At 45.1% G+C, this 20,371-nt stretch overlaps 1 protein-coding gene across 1 annotated transcript in view; it reads left to right on the forward strand.

Annotated features, from left to right (window-relative positions):
* Nucleotides 1–19,931, forward strand: part of HUNK (hormonally up-regulated Neu-associated kinase) — a 56,820-nt gene extending 36,889 nt beyond the window's left edge. Inside the window, 5 exon segments of the mRNA XM_075725500.1 lie at nt 5,371–5,506; nt 10,174–10,342; nt 11,299–11,382; nt 16,703–16,931; nt 19,285–19,931. Coding sequence (XP_075581615.1) covers nt 5,371–5,506; nt 10,174–10,342; nt 11,299–11,382; nt 16,703–16,931; nt 19,285–19,931 — 1,265 coding nt within the window.
* Nucleotides 19,932–20,371: the final 440 nt, after the last annotated feature.

Below are 20,371 nucleotides of genomic sequence, written 5' to 3' on the forward strand. Positions count from 1 at the left end.
CCTTTTGCTTTGACTTCTGTATGTAAGCTGGAGAAGCAGCAAGTTGTGCTGAATATGAGAGGAACAAATTTGTGAAAATTTGTGAAATTGCTTTTGTAGAGTAGCTGGTCAGTTTTGCACGTTTAGAAGATTTTAGCGTAGGGTATGGATGCATGAACACATTATTTTGGAATAACAGATTCCTGGGCATTATCGTGACTAGGGTTGAGTGATAAGCTATGTTGAATGACATCACATTTATTATGGAATAATGACATGCACACAAAGTATTTTGGGACAGTGGCCTGTGATAAACTTTGTGTGTTCACAAGATGCAAAATTGTTGATGTATTAGTATTAGAAATATTAATTCCTGCTTCAAAGCCATGTCTCTAGGCAACAGAATAATTTTTCAGCAAGACTGTTGTCAGCATTTGGAACAAACTTGGTTTTGTAGTTGGGTTTTATTTTTGTATGCTAAATTTGTTGTTCATGGAGAGCTTCTGCTCTCCTTATCTGGCAGCCTATTTACAAGGGACACTCAATAAAATTAAAAGATTGCAAATAGAAAAAGGGTAACAGAGCATACATTTTCGCTCAGTACACTAAGGATGGCAACCATTGTCATGGGGGATAAAAGAAAGCCCTTGAAGTTGTGTCACAAGATGAATTATCCAAGTACAGATTTACTTGCATATGGAAGAAGTAGGTAGTTAAGGGTTTTCTCACACAGTTTATCTGTGGATCAAGTGGAGTATGTTGTTCCTTGTTCACTGAGCATCTGTATGAAGTATGCTTTTCCTGCCAGCAGTTCCTATTGCTGGCATGTTGTAAAGTGGTAGGTTTACAAGTGAGCTGGGATGCTGCAGGTCTTGCCGTCTATTTGATGCAATTAGAGTGTTTGGTATTTCCATTCCAGAGACTTCCCACCAGGATTCAGTTGCACAAAATGGCTATTTTAATGTTCTAGCACACACTCTAAAGCCCCACTGAGTAAATTAAAAGAAAGATTATACTGACTGCTTTGTGCTGTACTGATCTAGATGCCAAATCCTGCATCAATTGCAAAGTTACTCTTGAATTCAGGGACTTGAATGTCATAGTAAACATTTTCCAAGTTTGGCAAAAAATTTACCCAACTTACCTCCCAGAGTGAGGCTTTTACTAAGAAAGAGCAGTTACATGATGGCTCTGTAGTGTCTTTGAACCAATGGACTGTTTCCCCGATCATTGTTTTCTTTCAATTGTCTTTAAGTGGGAGATTTCACTGGCTTCACTGGGACAACTCATGTGTTAAAGGCTGAATCACCCATGAAAGGCCTGTGGAAGACCAGACCTTGGGTAGCAAAAAAGATAACATTACTTTTGACAGGTTTCATTTTACTATTTCATTCATCCTACCATTTTATAATGGAGATCAAATTTTCTTGCAAATGCGTCTCTCTACCATTTGTAGCTCACTGACACTTCGGTCTCCAGTGAAAACGTTATTTTGTTTATCCTGTGAGAACTATAGCAGTTTGAACTTTCAGAGGTGATGGCAAATTAATGGAATAGATTTAAACGTGTTAACCTTTACTTACTGTGAACAAAGGTATGCATCAGTTCTTGACCTAAGTCAGCGGCCTTGCGCGTTCACTGACTTGGCAAACTGTGATTTAAGATGAAATTTGTTCTTGCCACAGTTAGGCTTTGGGTCAGTAGGTAGAAACTCTGCTCCTCTGCTCTGCGAATTGTTGTGTTCGTTAACTTCTTACGTTCATGGATCTTCTTCTTTAATTGGGTTTTCTTTTTCTGTAAATTCACATATAAAGTAGAGATTTTTTGCAGGAGTGTGTTTTGCTTGTTCAGTACATTGTCTTTCTATATTTAATTTCACGGTTACTGAACACACAGTCCCATCGTAAAAGTAGCCAGTCTTATCACTAAGCAAGAGTATATTTTATTTGTATTAATTAAAATGTTGGGTGACTGTGAGTGCCCTGTAGCAACTGCGTAGCAACAGGGAAAATTTGGAATTAAGAATTTTATTTTCCCATTTAGGAAACCGTTTTTCATTAAGCTTCTTAAACAACACAGCTATATGATTATTGATTTTAGGTGAGCAGAGTTCAGTTGTTCAGGAAGTTGGTATTCACCTTGCACACATTCCTTTTTTATCCTCAACTCACCACTTCTCTGTGTTCCTGGTCTTCCTTCTGGAGCAGAGAAATAAGTGGAGATGAGAAGAAAAGCCATCATCTATCCATGCTTGTAGTTTGGAGGAAGGATTTTGTTAGGTGGAGCTTGCTTGTGGCTTGCAAAATGACCTCATTGCATCTTCTCCGGCCGGTTTTGTAAGCAACACCTGTAGACCTCATTTTAACCAGGCACACCCTCACAGTGTGAGCAAGACACTAAGTTGGTTTCGTTCATGACAAGGAATGTGAAGACAGCTGAGGTCTTGTAATCCCCACTGAAGCGCTCTCCGTTTCTGGTCATCGCTGAGCTCAGTACGCTCAAGGAAGTTAAGAAAGAAATGTAGTTTCTCATGATGCTTGTCTCTCGTTTGTCAAAAGAGCAAAGTCTGGCCCAAAATTACACCATGGGAACAAAATTCCACCGAGTGCAGGTCACTGGCTAATCAGATTAGTGCTGTCCTCCAGCTCGTTGTAAACGAGGCCTCACGTAATGAGGCCCTGGCAGGGTGGTTCACGGTGCCCTTTGTTCGCCAGCCTACTCCGTGCAGCAGGAAAAATGGCTTCAGGCGCAGTGGGTCCAAAAATCAATTGGGCAGCTTTGTGCTTGCTTCCTGGGGGATTAATTTTGCTGTCCCACAGCTGCAGGGCTAACTGGAAAAGGCTTCTGTCCTCCCCGTACCATCTGACAGCTCAAATCGGCCAAGGGGCTGTTGTTACTCATCTCCTCCGTGTCGCCCAGCTCTGGCTGTCTAGCGAGCTTCCCAGGGGGGGATCTTCTCTCCAGAATAAGTTTCTCCTGGTCTGGATCTGTTGATCTCTGTGGTGCTTCACAAGCTCCATTTCATTAGTCTGCCTTTTGCCAAAGGGGAAAAAAAAGTAAGATTGTTAAGGAGACGTTAGCTGATTTGGGGACCGAGGGTGGTGTTGATGGAGGGGGAGGGTGTTGGTTTGGGGAGGGTTTCTTTACTTTGCTCTGAATCCATGGGATGCATGCGGTTTCTAACAGAGATGGGGGAAGTACTGGAGAAAGGAGATGAAGTGGAAGAACAAGGGTTTTGTTGTTTGCCATAATGGGGGGGTTCGTGCCTGAGAGGCATGACAGTGGGGCACTCGGGGCATGTGGAGAGCAGCTGTAGCATCTGTTTCCAGCAGGTTTATGAACTTGGATGTAGGCTTTGCCTGCTGCTTCCGCAATATTGCAGTTGTAGGAAAATAACAAAAATGCTGGGAAAGATTTAAGTAAAGTATCTCACATAAATCAGCAATCTGCGAAGAGAGAGCTTAGAAAAAAAACAGCCGATGCCTAGCTGAACCAGTAAATACATAATTGTAACTCTCTTCCACATGTAAGCTTCTTGACAGTAGGCCTGCATTGAAACGGATATCCTCCCAGGGCCCTCTCCAGCTGATACTTGATTTTTGCAGGATGTTGAACGCCGAGGTTACCCAAGCTGTTTGGAGTTAACACCTATCGGGTCTAAGCCTGATTTATTTGAGGAGAAACCTTCCCTTCCTCATCTGCCGCCCTGCCCTGGCGCATCAGCCCAGCCACCCTGTCCTGTACTGCGGGTGGGGGGTGATGTGGGTGGGCTTGGGGAGATAAAAATGCTCAGGAGGACAGCCAGGCAAACACGGAGGAGGGCAGCAGGCTCATAGAGGAGAACCTGTGAAGGGCAGCGGTGCTGTGCCTAGGTTAACGTTTATGCCCTTTTCAGACGAGGACATTGTGGCCTCACCAGCAGGCATATTATTCTCCTTAAATTGCATGAGGGACCAGGGATTCATGAGGGTTTCGCTGTATTGCTGGTGGAGGAGACACGTCGCGGCTGCTCTGCTTCAGAGTAGCGGATGGCGTGGTGCTGAGTGAGCATGCTGTGTCGGTGAGACCAAACGCCTGTAAAGCCGAATGGGAGGACTGGCTCATAATTTCACAGTTTTCTAGCATTGAGGTGTTAGCACATCCAGTTTGATCTGCTTTGTAACACAAGCCTTTAAGGGGTTTGGTTTACCTGCACTGAGCTGAAGTAGCTGTGTTGGCAAGGCTGTAGTGCAGGTTACTCAGAAGATGCATCCCAGAGGACACCATCCCATGCCACAGTGGTCCTGTGCTGCCGTTGCCCAGGGCACCTACGCTAGTAAGGAGGCGAGTACACACGACATGCTCAGGAGAGCGTAGGAGGGAAACCACAGCTCTGCTGTGGGAGAAGGTGGAAAAAAGCCCCCAGGGTCCTGTTCATCTGACCTGGAGAAAACTGTGCTGCAGCCATCACTTCTGCCTCTTGCTTGCCATTGACTTTATTTAGGACTCATTTGGCATCGTCTCGCTTGACTGTATCTCCTCTACAAAATCATTCCAATCTTGGTTTTCCAGAATTAGGTTTCTTTATCTTGTGTGCAGGGAATTGTAGAGGACGTAGTTAACTCTTTACTATCTTGTAGCTGATAAACTTAATCTAGCCTTGGTAATTTGAGGAATAAAGACCAGACCCAGTTAAAACAGAGTTTATTTTTAGCTCAGATATGCACTTCTTGTGAGTCTTTATGCAAATCACTTGATTTCATTGCTCCTAACCATATAAGAAGCACATGACTTAAAAATATCACAAAAGTACTTTTGAGGGTTTTTGCAAGAAACTCTGAAGGGATGGTTGAAAGTTGCTGCAAGTTGAAGGTTCAGTATCTGAAAACAGAATGAAGCCCATTAATTTTACTGTACTGTTTTAATTTGGCTAAAACCTCCTGCAACTGATCGTAGCTTGGATGGAAGCCAGGAGAGAATTTGTCCTTATAATGTCAAAGGGAGCCCAGTTCTCCATGTCTTCCCTCCCAGCTCTGCATCCCTCCCCTCCACCCACCCCCAGTCCATCTCCTAGTTTAAATACAGATTGAGTGATTTGCCTCTGACCTGACTCCAGCTGCTTGTCCTCATACAAAAATTAAGTTTTGGCTAACCTGCTTGGAAACTTCAAACAAGCTCTGAAACAAAAGGCACTTTTTCTCCTCTCCTTTATGACTCTATGAATCACTGTTTATTTTACTTACTAATCCCTTATCAGGTTTTCCTTTTTCTCAAGGACATTAGAGCATACCGTAAGGAAAACGTTCCTTTTTAGTATACTCTTGGTCAGGCTACGCACCCATAGTAACTCAACTACCGTGTTAAGTCATAAAACATATGACATAGCTGTTGTTTTTCTTGGTTTCTTCACAGCGGCCATAAACTTTCTACGATCTCTACTAGAGCCAGATCCTGCAAAGAGACCAAACATCCAGCAGGCACTTGCAAATCGATGGCTTAATGAGAATTACCCTGGGAGAGCACCACCTAATGTCACATATCCAAACAGGTACTGTGCGAAAGAGTGGAGAAAGCCTGCCAGGGTGTATATACATTAAAACGTAAATCACTCTGGCGTTGAAATTTCATTTCTTGTGTGACAGCATCCCACTGCATTTTCTGGGATTGCTTTTGTGACTCTGTCCTAAAAGTTGTTAGGATTGGCCATTAAAGATGTGTTGCTTAAAATGGTCAAACACAATACCTTGAATTAGAAGCTGGCATATGATGCATCATTTGCAGGGTGGTCTGGGGTGCAGATCATACGATTAATTGGCTCCAGACCTTGGAATGGATACAAGTGACCTGTTCATCACTTCTGATCTTCTCCTTGTTTGTTGGTAAAAGCCAAGCTACTTTTCCAGTAGAAGCTATGCCTGTTTGTGATAGATACTTGAGATTCTGTGGATTAGGTAAATATGCAAACCATAGTGAGAAGGGTCAGAGTTAAATGATCTTGCTTTGTTGGTTGTTGATCTTGAATACCTGTGCAATGCTGGATGCATGACTAAATGCAAACAGCGAACAAATCTCATGGCCAGTCAAACATCCATCTAGGGAAAAAGAAAAAGAAGGAAAGATACTTGTGGTCCGCTTTGGTTAGAAATAATCTTGTTTGACTTTAAACATCTGCAGTGTAGAGTTGACACATAAGCCAGCCAGCCTGGGCTCTCGTTACAGTCAATGGAGAGAAATAAGGGCACTTTTTACAGAATGATTCTTCTGACTTCTTTTTGATTCTGCAATAGGATGACTTTATGCCCAGGAGATCCAAGTTCCTCTCCAGTGACTATAAATGGAGCCTCAGGCAACTCACTTAGAAATGTATGTCTGTATTTGATCAGATAAAATCTCCTTCCTGTATCAAAGCCTTCCAGCTGTGTCTCATACACAATCTAGTACCTGCAGAGGATTCACTGTAGGAGTTACTAGCTTGCAGGCCAAGATCCTAAGTAACACTGAAGCAAAGACAGCAACTTAAAGCCTAATTTTGGTGCTTAACATTTGATAGTGCCCCAAAATTTCTGTCCTTACTTTCTAAGAGGAGAGTCCTTAAGTGAAGATCCTAACTTCCCCTCTGCAGTTTACTCAGTTGCCAGATACCAGTTGTAGCATGTGCCTAGGGGATCGATGACTTCTGTCTGAATATCTGAACCACTGTCCTCCCCCCAAAAATGATTTGGTGTTCACCAGCCAGGCCATCTCTTTGTGTCAGTGTCCTGAAAGACTCAGTCCCATAGGCATGCATGCTCAAGCCATGCATACAGCCAGCCTTCAGCATTCAGCCCAGGTCACAGCTTTGCTGGTAAGAGTGCCTCCCACCCATCTTCCCATCTGCTCCACCGCTAGCCAGATGAACAGGGTGTGTTTCAGAGCCATGGGTCCAACCGCTGTGGGGCTGAGAGGCACCTGCAGCACCCCTCTTACTGCTGAAGCAGGTGACAGGTGCTGCTACCGCTTGATCATGCTGAGACCTGGGCACAGGAAACCACTTTGAACCCTGAATCTTGGGGCAGCCTTTAGGAATTTTTGGAGACCTTTCCCTTTGACGTTGCTGTTGGCTGGCTTGTGGGTCGCAGCCCGCACGGTCCTGGCTCTTACCTGAGTCACCTCCATTTTTCCCTCTGCATTGACAGGCAACGGAGGTGCCCTAATTTAGCAGCAGGCATTTCCCTTCCAGAGTTAGTGTCTTAACTTTGAGGTACTGCATCATAGAGAATCACTGTGACTATGCCTTTCTTTGACCTGAGGAGAATAACAGGTCTCCCGCTCTCAAAATATGTTTGGATAGATGTTGAGCAGCTTGGGTGCCTGGAGGCATCACTAGAGCCACCCACTGAAACGGGAAGGGCAAATGTGAGGCCAGCTGCCTGCAATCCCTCGACCTACGTGGACAGAATATAAAGGTGGCCCCTATGAACAACTGTTTCGCAAGGAATAAGAATGAGAATAATCAGACCCATTATCTTGACATTACTGCCCCAGATTTAAGGGCAGTTGAGTTAATTTGCGTAGTATGCTGTACAACAAAAGGAAATCTGAGTTTCCATGGTGCATTGGACTGTACTGAAGTATGGTACATATGAACATTGTATGGTAAAGAAAGGGAAAACAAGTGTAAACTGTATGAGTCATTAAGCTAATGAAATCACTGTCATAATGAGTCTAATCAATCTACTAAACATGGCATCTGTTAAGTGAATGTAAGTGCAACCGAGAGCTGTATGGGTAATTTAATTCTTTTGCTGTGTGCATCTTATCTGCAGAAAAGAGGAAAAAAGAAAGAAATATGGCTTGAATGTGGTTTCACAATTCTTTTGCATTTGTAGGTAATGTTTTCATGCCTCTATTTTTGACTTCTTAGCTTGCAGTTGTCAGGCTTTAGTCCGGTTGTGGTGGAAGCGTCCCTTCTAGAGTCTGCTCATTGGTGCAGTTAGGTAGATGACTTACAAAAGAGGCTGGTCTCTATCAGATAGAATAGCTGCGCAATGCTCTTTATTTATGGAGTGCCCATTAATCATTCCCTCCTAAAGGCAAGTGAATCAAATGGAAGAACAGAAGAAAATGCGGTGCCGAACTATAGAGAGGGCATATGTTTGCTCATGTGTATATGTGTATATGGTGATGATAATAATCCTTTCCTATTACAAGCATTTTTAAAAGGAACATCAGTGTGGAATGCTATGCTTTGCTGTTCAAAAAAATCAGTTACTTTTTTCTTTCTTTCTCATTGCACTGCTTTTCTGATCATTTGGTCTGAGAACAGGAGAAAAGTAGATACTCCGTTTACCTGAACCCACATTTTATGTGAAGCTGTAAAGGATAAAAGCCATATAGAGTCTTTCTTTCACTTCATTTTTTTGGATAATATTTCTTTGGTTTAATTAGTTGATGCCCCAAGCTTGACCTACGTAGAATTTGTCATACTGGAGCCTTATAGGGAAAATACTGTATAAAGTTTGTAATATTTAAAGACATGGCTAGACTCCTTTTGAGCTTGCCTCAGAACGTACCACTATCGGCAGCTTTGACAGACTTTCTCCAAGTTTTCGTTAGTGTGCAGATGTGGGTAAGATGTATCGAAATAGTTCCGAAAAATCCACTACTGAATTTGCAAGGAATTTCCTCTCTCAGTCATGCTTTTTACAACACAAGCAAGAAGCTGTGTTATATTCTTCTAGTGCTCTTCCACCATTTTTGGCGTAACACCCGTTGTTTCCGAGATAAGAACTTGATAGGAAAAGGGAGAGCATGGACATAAGACAGAAGAACGGCAGAAACTGCATTTTCAGGAGAATATTCTCCCAGGCTTTTTGTAAGCTTGCTTTTATTACAGAAATTCCCCAAAGGCAAGCAAAAATTTCCCATTTTGCTGAGCAGTTCAAGTAGAAATTGCTTGAATTTCTTTTGCTGTCCAGATGCTTTAACGTGCAATGGCCAAGATAAGTTTTGCTTTTGAACTTAAATAAAACCCAACCCCAAGCATTCCTTAGCTGCAGAACGAATGTTAATAAGCACAACGAATAATGAAAGAGTTACTTGAGATTTTCCAGACTGCGTTTTACATCTTGTCTAAGTCCTTTACGTCAGACCCAGGCTGCTGTCCGGGCGTTCCTCACGTCACAGGTGCACAGGAGAGGGGGACAGGACAGCAGGGCAGGAGTGGCAACGGTGGAGAATGGTTCTTTTGAAGCAGGAAGGCAGGTTGTAAAAAAAGCCCACAACCTAAGCTCCCCTAAGTTGCCTTAGCTAGATATTAGGCTTGATATGAGGAGCAAGGAATATCCTTTAGAAACCAGATGAAACCCAGAGTTTCTTTGGAGATGGATGGGAGTTGACGGGCACATCTGGGAAGCTGGCCAACTCACTTAGAGGTCTAAATAGGAGCAGAGTTCTTTGGAAAATCTGTTTTTAACTTAGACTGAGAAGATGCTTTGCCATTTCCGCAAGGCTGCTGTACTCCATTTCTTGCCTTGGCTGAGTCTGTTACAGACTTTACAAGAGCGCACACACATAAACATGTGTTGTACTTGTGCTTTTAACTGACATGAGTATAGCAGTAGTTTTACCAGTTTGAGAGCTGCTCTAATAACCCTCCCTGTACGTCCCCTTTCTCTGGGGTGAAATTTTCTACCTGCGTAGTGCATGAACATCGTGCAACAGGTAAGGGGTGAAGCTGAACGCTGTGGTGTTTGATTACAAGAAAAGGGTCATTTCAGAAAGCAAAATGTAGTGCTCTTCCACCATTTTGGACATAACACCCATTGTTACCAAGATAAGAAGTTGGTAGGAAAAGGGAGAGCTGAGCTGGATTTTACCTCTTCTCCTTCAAAACCAGCCGGATGCTCTTGACAGTCTTCACCGGTCAGATGTAGGGTAACAAATGGCGACATCCTGAGCATCACGGTGCCATTTCGGGTCAGGGTCAGACATGAGGTCCCTCTGACTTGGTGGGAAGAGAGCTGTTCGTTCAGCTATCATGGCTTCCCGCGGTGCCTGCGATTCCCGAATAGTCTGTCCTTCTCGTACCTGCTCATGAGAGAAGAGAGCAAATCACACCCACGTTACTGAGCCTTTCAGGCCTCTTCTTTACTCTCTGCCACGTCCCCCGTGGCTGGCAAGGTACTGTTGCGGGGAGGACGGCACGAACGGCATGCTCTGCTTCTCTCTGTGCAGGATTCACCTTGAGGACCTCAGCCAAAGCGTGCTGCTCCATATGACCGAGAAGCTCGGCTACAAGAACAGCGACGTCATCAACACTGTGCTCTCAAACAGGGCAAGTCACACGCTTGCAATCTACTTTCTACTTAATAAGAAGCTTGAGCGCTACTTGGCAAGCCTTAGGGTAAGTACTGCTTGATGCCGATTCTTTGGACAAGCAGGTGAGGAGAGTAAAAAAGTGCTTGCTGGCATTTGATCTCAAGGCTTTACCCGAGGTCTTTTTTTTCTAATTTTGTAGCAGTAACCATGAAGGGGAAGCCCTTGCAAACTAATAACATTATTTCAGATAAGAATTCCCCAGGCTGCAGAGATAATTGCTGGTAGGCTTTATATATCACGAGTCTCACAAGTCTATGTTTCCATAGGAGATTCCCTCCGGCTAGGCAGTTACCCTATAGAAAGCAAACTGTTGCCATGCAGAGCCTTACTTGCGACTTGTGGCGTACTGCGTCCGTATGTTGAGATAATTCTGCCTCTTGAAATATCAATAACACAATGTAATTCGATTCAGGAAATCAAGAGGAAGCTTAAGAGCTATTAAGATTTTATTTAGTTTTTAAGTGAAAACTTAGCTGAAAGTTTTACATGAGAAATAACATGAACGTAAGGTCTCCTAATCTCCTGCTAATATTCCTGGCCCCTGAGTATGGCTTGGGGGTCAGAAACACTGCTGATGAGTTTGCACAGCAGCTTTCTCTAGGGCAGGAGGCTGCTGCCACATGTCACCCTTCCTTGTACATCTGGGGGAGCTGAGCTCGCTAGCCACATTTTGCGTGGTACTTGCTGGAGTGCTAGGATGGGCACAGCGCACAAAGTCAAGCTGCATGCTCTCTTCCTTTGGCCTCTCCACATAGCTGCCTGTGGGTCTCGTGAGGAGTCTTAACTAGTTGAGGGTCTTTAGGCTCCTGCGTGATGCCGTCAATGATATTTAAAATACAATGGACCAAATTCACCACCTCTGTAAGTTGATGCACCTCCACTGAAGGCCAATTGTGGATATGGTCCATTAAGCAGTAACTGAACGTTAGTTTTTTCTAATTATCTTACATACGTTACTTTTCTGTGCTTCTCTCTCCACAGAAGTCTGAAGGCCAGGACAATATTTGCCACAAGAACCAACTATACCAGATAGAAAAATACAAGGCAAATAAAGACTCCTATGAGGTAAAGGTCATTAAAGCTTGTTAAGGTACTTTGAAAGCAGACTGAATTTGCGGATCCCTGGCGATTGTAATTAAGGCAATGGGTTGCTGGACCTGTGGAGAGCAAAAAGACCTGTGGTCTTGCCTGTGCAGGATAAATAATTCCCTCAATTTCTTTTTGAAGGAACAAATAGCAACCCCTTAGGGTGGAAGTGTGAAGGTGACTTTCAGCTTTTATGAAGAAAATAAAAGTTTTAAATGCTCTGTTTAGCAAAATAATACAAACTTCTTCAGGGGGCTCCACAGTTTCATTCTGGGGCGCAAGTTGGTGGTGTTGTAAGAAGACCATAACTGTGTTGCCTTGAGTCTCAAGACCGTGGTGGTGTAGGGCAGAGAGCTGAGTGACAGCCAGGGTGACCCTCCCTGGTCACCTGGCGTTCCTGGTGTCCTGGGCCAACCCTGGCTTGACTACCAGAAACGATGAAACTGATTAGCACAAAACTGTGCCCAGGTTAGTATTTTTTTGCTTCTTAGCAGAAGTGATGCAGAACTAGCACACTGCATCATGAGGGACTGCCCTTGGCCAGAGAAAAGAGTTAACCAGGTTACGTTTTGGTCTGTCAGTCTCCAGTCTTTTTGCCTGCAAATAGAGAAGGTAGTTTGTATTAAAAGAATACGTCAGGTAATAGGAGTCTTCTCATGGCTGGATTTTATTTCCTTGGCTGGTTCTTTGCTAAGCACTGAAATGACAAAGATTAATATGAGCTGTGCGAGTCATACCTACCAACACGAAGAGCAGTATTCTTGAAGAGTCTACCTATTTCAAAAGCTACTCTTCAGCACTGGATTGATGATCTAATTGCAGGGGCACATTTGCATCATGGCTGGTTTTGTTTATTTTAAAGACTGCTTGCAAGACAAGTTGAACTACAAGCCAGATGGAAATATCAGGGCAAAGTACTTACCATCCTTTTCTTACATAAATCGAAAACTTACTTAAAATGTATCAGCAGCAGGTAGACTCAAGGAACATAGTATTTCAAAATGCTCTTTGACAGCTTGCTTCAAGCTGTTGCAGGGCAACCTTCCCCTGGAAACACAGGCAGGTAGCTGTGTGGGCTTCCCTGTGCAGTGACGGAGAGCCACGGATGGCCCTGCCTGCCAGCCAGGCATTAGCTGACAGCTTCTGCGTGCCTACCCCGTGTAGGGGAGTCTGCGGCAAGGGCTGCCTGTGCACCCGCACGTAGCCGGGAGAGAAGTGCGTGGTCTGGTTTGGTGGTGGCCCTGAAGTCCCTGTGCCCCTAGAAGGGAACTGGTGTTTGACTTGCGTAAGGATAATTGAAAAGTAACGGCAGTGCCACTGTACGACCCCGGTTCGGTTTGTAGGCATGCCTAGGGATAAAGGCTCCCTTCAAAGCCTCTTCTGCACTCAGAGTTAGTCCCAGTGTAGCTATTTAGAGGATGAGGGGGTGTCATTTCTCTCTTGAAATAGTTACCTTGATGCAATCACAGTGCAGACACCGTGATAATAATACAGTATATTCTCTTTCTGCATGGGCACAGCTGAGTATAAGCATGTTTTATATCACTTTAGTTGTATTTACACGAGGGGATTGTGTTACCCGTACTGTACCAGGACGGTTACAGCAGCACAGGTGGGTGAATACAGACCCTGGGATGCCACTGCCATTTGTAACTGAGGCAGACATCTCTCCTAAAATGCCTTCATGTGGATGGGAACACAGCGCTGGTAGTGTCTAGCTCGTGCCACTGAGATCAGTGGGTGCCATCGAGACTCAGGGGTGGGGATTTTGTAAGCTCAGGCAGATTCACGAGCTGTACACAGAGTCCCCTTATCACCCCCCATTTCCAGAGGGGAACTGGGAGGCACCGGTCCCTAGGGAGACACTGCACGGAGAGCGTAGCTGCACGTTGCCATGGGGATCGCAGGGAGAGAGCTGGTCAGCTTCAGCTTCAGCAGCTGACTGAATTTCTTCCACCTCACTCCAGCGATGTGAAATAAGGACTTTGCCTGGGGCCGGGGGGTGCCTGCCAGCAGCACCGCCTGTTGCCGGGGCAGGCAGCAGGGCACACGGGCAGTGGCCGTGCCCAGCCCCTCTTCTCCATTAGGTTTCCCAAGCTGGGGTGGTGGGATCAGTGTGCCAGGGCTGAGGGTGCTGGGAGCTGCTGTCGGTGCTAAGTAGCCAGGCTGTTTGGCAGGCTGATTTCGCTTCAGCGCTCCGGGCGGACGGGCAGCCCAGGGAGGCGGGAGGGAGGCAGCAGCCTGTCTCTCCCTCTGCATCTCCCTCTTTCTGTTGGAGAGGCCTCAGGTGATGAGCGGTCGTCCCTGCGGCACATCCAGGAGACCAGCGCTGGGGATGCTTGCCTCCCACAGGGTAGCCGGTGGGCTCAGACTCAGGGAATCGGCGATTTTTAAGAACTTGTGTCATTGTTCTGTCACTGTTTTAGCCATGGCCAAGGCAAATACCCTTTATCTTCCTTTCAAATCCGTTGCTGGGACTAAGAGTACGTTTTCGGGTCGAGGTCAGGACAGGAAATAGCAGAGGATGATGTAATGCCAAACCTATTCAAGTATAACATACGGTACAACTCCTGCATTGTGCGACAGCATGCCATTACATGGCTGTGCACGGTACAGTGAAGAGCGAACTTTTATAACTCCCCTGAAGGACATCTTCCTTTCCTTTTAAAATTTAATAATATGTGGCACCTTGGGAGCTCAGGATTTTGGTTGTTTCCCCTTCAACAACCATCATCTAAGAGAAACAATCTTAGTAAATTTTAAAAATACTTAAAAGACTAGTTGCAACGTTCATCCAGGGTAAAGTAATTCATTGCTAACACTGGATATGTCAGTTTGCTTTTTGGGGGGGGCTTTAATTGTATGGCACGACTGTGTTACTGCTGCTTAGAAAACATTACAGCAGTGTGAAGGCAAAGTCAGGAGCACTTGGCAGGTGAGGAGCTGCGGCTTGGCTCTTGCACCATTAGGCTAAAAATGTTGCAGCATTGAAACGTCCTGCATTCTGACAGATGCTGCAGCAACTGACATGCAAATTCTTTCCTCACCTATCCAAAATAGCAGAAAGCTGCTAACAGTCTTGATCGGCTCCTTTAAGCTTAATATAGGTACCCGCTTGGTCTCATCCTCACAAGTACCTTTAAAAAAAGATACTCAGTAGAGCCCAGTCTCTGCTGAACTTGGCAGCAGAGTTTCAGAGCCTTGAGAGGAAAAATAGTGTGGTGGGCTCCAAATTAACTGTACAGCTCCCTGACTCTATTGTCACCGGGTGTTATTCACACAGCATTATTATTATTGTTATTGCTGCTGTTGTTATTACTGTTGTTATTACTTCATTGACATTGGTAGTGACTGCGCTCGCCAAGATAGTGCCTGGGACCAATCAGATGTTGCGTTGTTCCAAGCACAGCATGGGCAGGGAGGAATAAATGCTCAGTGCCGGAGGTGTTTACAGCCTCTAAAGGCAAGGGGAAAGACATCAGGTGGACGAAGAGGTGTCACATAAGCGAAGTGGTGATGGCTCCATGATGCATTGCTTTGTTTCTGTGGAAGGGTTAGGCAGCTTTAGCTAGCTAAAGGGAAAGAAATTGGAGGGGATACGGGATGGATGGAGAGAAGGCTGGGAACAAAAAACACATGTGCGAAGGCTGACTGAGGTGACGAAGTTGAGGAGCTCAGAGAGGGTCTCTGATTCTCACTCTCCCAAGTCACCTAACCACTTGTGTCATAGACCTAAAAAATGTAGTTCATGATTCACTGAAGCTCTTCCTTCTGACTCCGTAACTTCTGAAAATCCAAAGGTTGATGAGCCCAGCGGTGCCCAACCACAGTCTATGCAGGAGGCTGGACTCTGCCTGACCTGCGAATCATCAAAACGGGTGCTGTCCAGTTATTTTCCTCTTAGGAGTCTTAATATGTTTCCAGAGCTGTTCAGTGGCCCAAGAGAACCCGAATTGTCTTCTGCGTCTTTCTTTCCTTCTTTCACATGTATGCACATTACTTTGCATTTGAGGGTTTTGATAGACTTTGTGTCGATAAACTTTCAAAATAAAGTCATCGAGAGAGCCAACCCTTTGGCAGCACATAATTAGCAGACAAAATACAGGCCTTGGCACATAATTGGGTGAAGGAACATTCCTGCATTTTTTAAAAAAGATTTGTAGTTACAATGACTTTTCAATAAGACACAGCAAAACATGTTGCTTAAATGAGAATTGCAACCACACAAAGAATGTCACATAGATGCCCCTCTAAAGAAACAACCCCAAAGCAACCAAAACAAAAGCCCCACTTCTTTGAGATTGACATCTAAAACCAGACCACACAGCTTTGTTCCAGAAAGGTGATTCTTGAAGTCTTTGAGGGATAGCAAAATATGGGCCACAAATGTGATGCCTGATTTTCAGAAGTGAAATAAGACTTTTGGCTCCCCCTGAAATCAGTGTAAAGAGTGTTACTCAGCTTGCAGAATATAGTGATTCGTGTTGAAAAAAGATACAATGAATTTTCACTGTAAAACAGTGCTTTGAAAATCGGGTTCTTCTTCAGAGTCCCACTCCCAGGTTGTTTTTCCTCTGTCATCACTGGAGATCAAACCTATCTTTTAGGGTGTATGCGTTTGCAGTCCCACCTTCAGCCGTCTTCCCCATCACGAAAAGGAGTTAGGGCTCAGTGAAGGGTTGGGTCAGTAATTTTCTCCCCCTCCGTGTCTTGTGCAGTTACAGAGATGCTATAAAACACTACTAGGTGTGAGTGGTTGGGTTTAACACTCAGTCGCACTCCTTCGCAGGTGCAGCCCCAGCATTGCACCCTAGTGTGCGCGTAGCATCTGAACCCATGGTTGCAGAGCGAGGGTTGTATTCATCCAGATCTTGTTCAGACAGACGATAAATGACTCAAAAAGTTAAACTACTTTAAAGCTTTGCAACTTACCTTTTCAAATGTCAGAGAAGGTGCAATAAAGAGAAATCAAAGACCTTTTTTCGGTGTTTAAATGGGGAGGCAAATTGCAGGTATGAAGGAGCACGAACCTGCATCTACTTGCTCCAGTGAGGTCTCCTAGGACAAGTGGCCTCTGAAGAGAAAGCTTTCCTTTTCCTTTAATTTTCCAAACCCAACTTTCACACTGCATGAGTGTCAGAGCAGATGGGAGGCATGAAATCATGTCAAACAGATCACAGGAAAATGAGGCATGGAAGATTTAGTTATTTCAAGTAACCAGGATAAGTTCCTTGTAAATGTATAGTTTTTAATTTGGCTTTGGTAAGTGGTGTGCCTATAAGTCTGGGGGTCACTTAAGCTTCCCTTAAGTAAACAAAATTGTTCTTGTTTGTTTTACAACTTAAAGGACAAAAAACTCAAAGAACAAGAAAAGAAAGGGGAGATTCTTCACCGTCAGCTCCCAAAGAAAACTGAGAAAAGTCCAGTTTCATATAGACAGCCTTCTTCCTGTCTTATCTCACAGATACAGAACACCAAGGCTCTGCTGAAGGACCGGAAAGTCACCAAGGCTGGAGGTCCGGAGAAAGGTCAGTGGGAGAAATGCCAGTGGTGCGTCCCTGTGTGCATGTGCATGTGTGGGCACACACAGTATTAGTGAGCGCGTCTTGCGTGTTGTGTGTTTGTTAGTAAATAGTCGTGGGCTTGCATTCGCTGTCTGTTCTGGAGGTGGTATGTGAAAGAGGACTGGATAACGTAGTCAAACATTGAACGAAACATTCTGAGGAAACCGTGACGACGTTGAACAGTCGAGAATCCTCACTTTTGCTCCTCTTTTTATTTGACAGAATCCCCACAGTGTTTTAAAAAAAACTTTCTTTCCCTATTTATACGTACTTATACAAAATCATCTGCACTTCACACTGGCACTTTGAAAGCATCAACACCCACTGACAAACCAAAGCCGGTAGAGATGCTTCTTCCTACCAGCGAATGCGTCTTGCTAAGAAGGGGACTAAGGGGCAGCACGGGAAGAAATCCCTGACGCTGAGGAGAGTGCCAGTAACGGTGGCATCCCTGGGAGAAGCTTCGTGCAGCAGCTGATGGTGGAGGAAGGGGAAATAGGCAGCCGAGAGGAAATGCGGGTGGGACTGCCAACCCCAGCACATTTCAGGCAGCAGAAGGAGGGGGAAGAGCATTAATGGGGAAAGGAAAAGACGAGACAGCCAGAGGAGAGCAGAGCATTAATCACGCAGGGTGGGAGGCAGCCTGGGAGGGATGGGTGAGAGCTGCTCGCCAAAGGAGGAGGAAGAAAGGAGCAGAGGAAAAGGGGAGTCAGCGGGGAAAATGGGGTGTCAGTAGTGCACACGTGGACGGGAGGCATTGAGGAGCAGAAAGGTGACGTAGCTGGCTGCTAAATGAGGGAACTAAACGAGGGGAGGTCACTACAGAGCAGCAGGGGGAAATATGGCAGTGTAAAACGTTTACTGTGGTGTCGGGGGGTTATTTAGAGTGGTGGCTTGTGGTGGTTTCATGCTCTTTCTCGTGACTCGATAATTTATCATTTGATGCTTTCTACCTGAAAAAAATGTCAAAATGGTGTTCATCTGGCAGCACAGGCACCTCTGCTGCAAAGTAGCAGTAGTCCAGAGAGCCAGTCAGAAATGGGACATACTTTTTGTGAAAAATGTAAAAAAAAAATTAAAAAATGCTCATTTTGCTCAGATTTGTTGTTCCTGTTGGGAGGGAGGCACACGGGGAAGTAAACCCAGTTCATTTTTTTCCCCTCTTCAGGTTTCTCCCTGCTTTTTTGAACTGAAACCTGAAAATCATTCACATCTCAGCTAAAGCATTTCTCTGCTTATGGAAACTGTTCTTAAATGAGGTGGTCAAAAAATTTTGACCAGTTTTAGAAAGAAACCAGTCAGATTAAACCTGGTCTGCTTTTCCCAGAGAACTCTCAATGCAAGTTGATTTCATCCCATGTGTCCATTCAGGTCTCAACCCCTGCCAAGACCATCCCTTTCAAAAGAAATACATGTGAGCTTTGCAGCTGTGACCTGAGGGCTGGCAGAACTAAATTATTTTGTATCCCTTTTAGATGGTTTGAGACCGAGGGAACTCGTGGACAGCGATTAACTGCCAGTCCGCTATTCTTTCAATTAGGGGGAACCTAGCAAAGCAGGCTCCTTGGACAGCTTTCCATAAAGGCAGCAAAACATGTTTTCTTGCGAGTACCTTGGCATAAGCGAGTGCCAGCATCCTGTAGAAGCAGAGCAGATCTTCTCCATGAGTTGTTTTGTTTTACTGGGGCAAATCCTGCAAAGATTGTTCCATTTATATTCGGTCCTTGCTGGGGGAAGATTCTCACTGAAGTCGATGCAGCAAATCTGTTCCAACTGTAACAGCCTGAATCTGGCCAGTGCAGCTACTCCATATTTACATGTGTGAAACCAAGAACAGATTTTGTTCCAAAATGCAAGGAAAGACATTGGGGATTAACTCACTGTTCTCCCCTTTGTCTCTAGCTACGTCAGTGAATACAGTACGCAGACCCGGTTAAAATCATGCAGAGTTGTGCTAAGAAAGGAGATTTGTGAGATTTCTCAGACGTGGCCTTGGAGGATATAATTAATACAAACAGCTGAAGACAGCTGTGGTTTTCCATTTCATGTCCTTGTCTTACTCAGTTTAAGCACTCTTCCTGCCTTTGAGGAGAGGGGCAGATAAATTACCCATGAAACAACAATGTAAGTATCAAATGAGAGTCAGGGAATTAGGTTCTGACTATATCCCTAAGACAGTTTGTTTTAGCTAGTGCATTTGTCATACTCTTCTAAAATTGGTTAAAGATGATGTTGGACACTGTCTGCCGTAAGGCAGAGAAGGCGGTGCTATTAAATGCAGTCTGCTCTTCTGGTTCCTTTTCTGATTGCTTTGCAGACTCCAGCAGTGGGGTAAGCCCTTTCCACGAACCCCTGGCAACCAAGACGGGCTGCGTCACTTCCAGCTCCCTGGAGTACCTCGAAGTCCAGCAGCCGCCCCCCAGAACCCCTCGGCTCCTCAAGAGGCAGGAGTCTCCGCAGCAGGAGCCAGCCCGGATTGGGGGCCGGGCAAAGGACTCTCCTCTCATCCTGAATATTGTGCACTCCTTCGAGTCGGTTGACAGAGAGGACCAAATAGACCAGGTTTCCCCCTCTCATCAGTACAGGATTTTAGGCTCGCCCATGAATTTCCCTTACAAAAGCTCAAGTGAAAGGACACTGTCCCCGCTTTTTCAGCCAGGGAGTACATCCCCCATCCACCCCACGCAAGTCTCTTTCACGTATGAAGAAAAAGCGTATCCGGCAAAGGAAGAAGCGGTGTCCCCTACTCAGCTGGTTTCCAACAACCCCTTGGGCAGCCCTAACTGTGTTAAAAGCAGAGGCAGATTCCCCATGATGGGGATCGGACAGATGCTGCGGAAGAGGAACCAGACAATGCAGTCGGCGAGCGACAAGCCGCTGGAAGCGAGGATGCCTCAGCTGCAGCAGATGAGCCCCACGCAGATTTCCTTCAATCCAACAGATGCTGTCAGCGGCCAGTGTTAGTCTGACATTCCGGGATTTGCACTGCTGTTCTCTGGGACCTAGCCTTTTTTACTTGTGAAAAGTAACAAGAAGGGAAAGCCACAGGCATGTTACTGTCACTACGTAATACACTACAGTGGTCCAACGTAGAAAATCAGAGGTCTGCTTGTAAGGAAGGTGGCGTCCTACATATTAAAGTTGAAAGAAAAGGGCTCTGCTTGTGCTGTTAAGAAATATTACCATTTGGCATCTAACTGTACACTAAACCGTGTCTTGAAAGAGCTACGTGAATATGTATTTTCACTGCTCTCATCTAGTATTGCAGTAAGGTTGATTGGAAGAGCAGCGAGCATTAACAGTTTGATTCATCAAGGTAATCTGCGTGGTGCCATGAATGCCAGTCCCATCCAGGATCTGTGGTAAGACTGCCTGTGCTCCATCTGCCTGTGCCACGCAGTACA

This window comes from Pelecanus crispus, chromosome 1 (genome assembly GCF_030463565.1).
Source record: "Pelecanus crispus isolate bPelCri1 chromosome 1, bPelCri1.pri, whole genome shotgun sequence".
In the NCBI taxonomy this organism is placed as follows: Eukaryota; Metazoa; Chordata; class Aves; order Pelecaniformes; family Pelecanidae; genus Pelecanus; species Pelecanus crispus.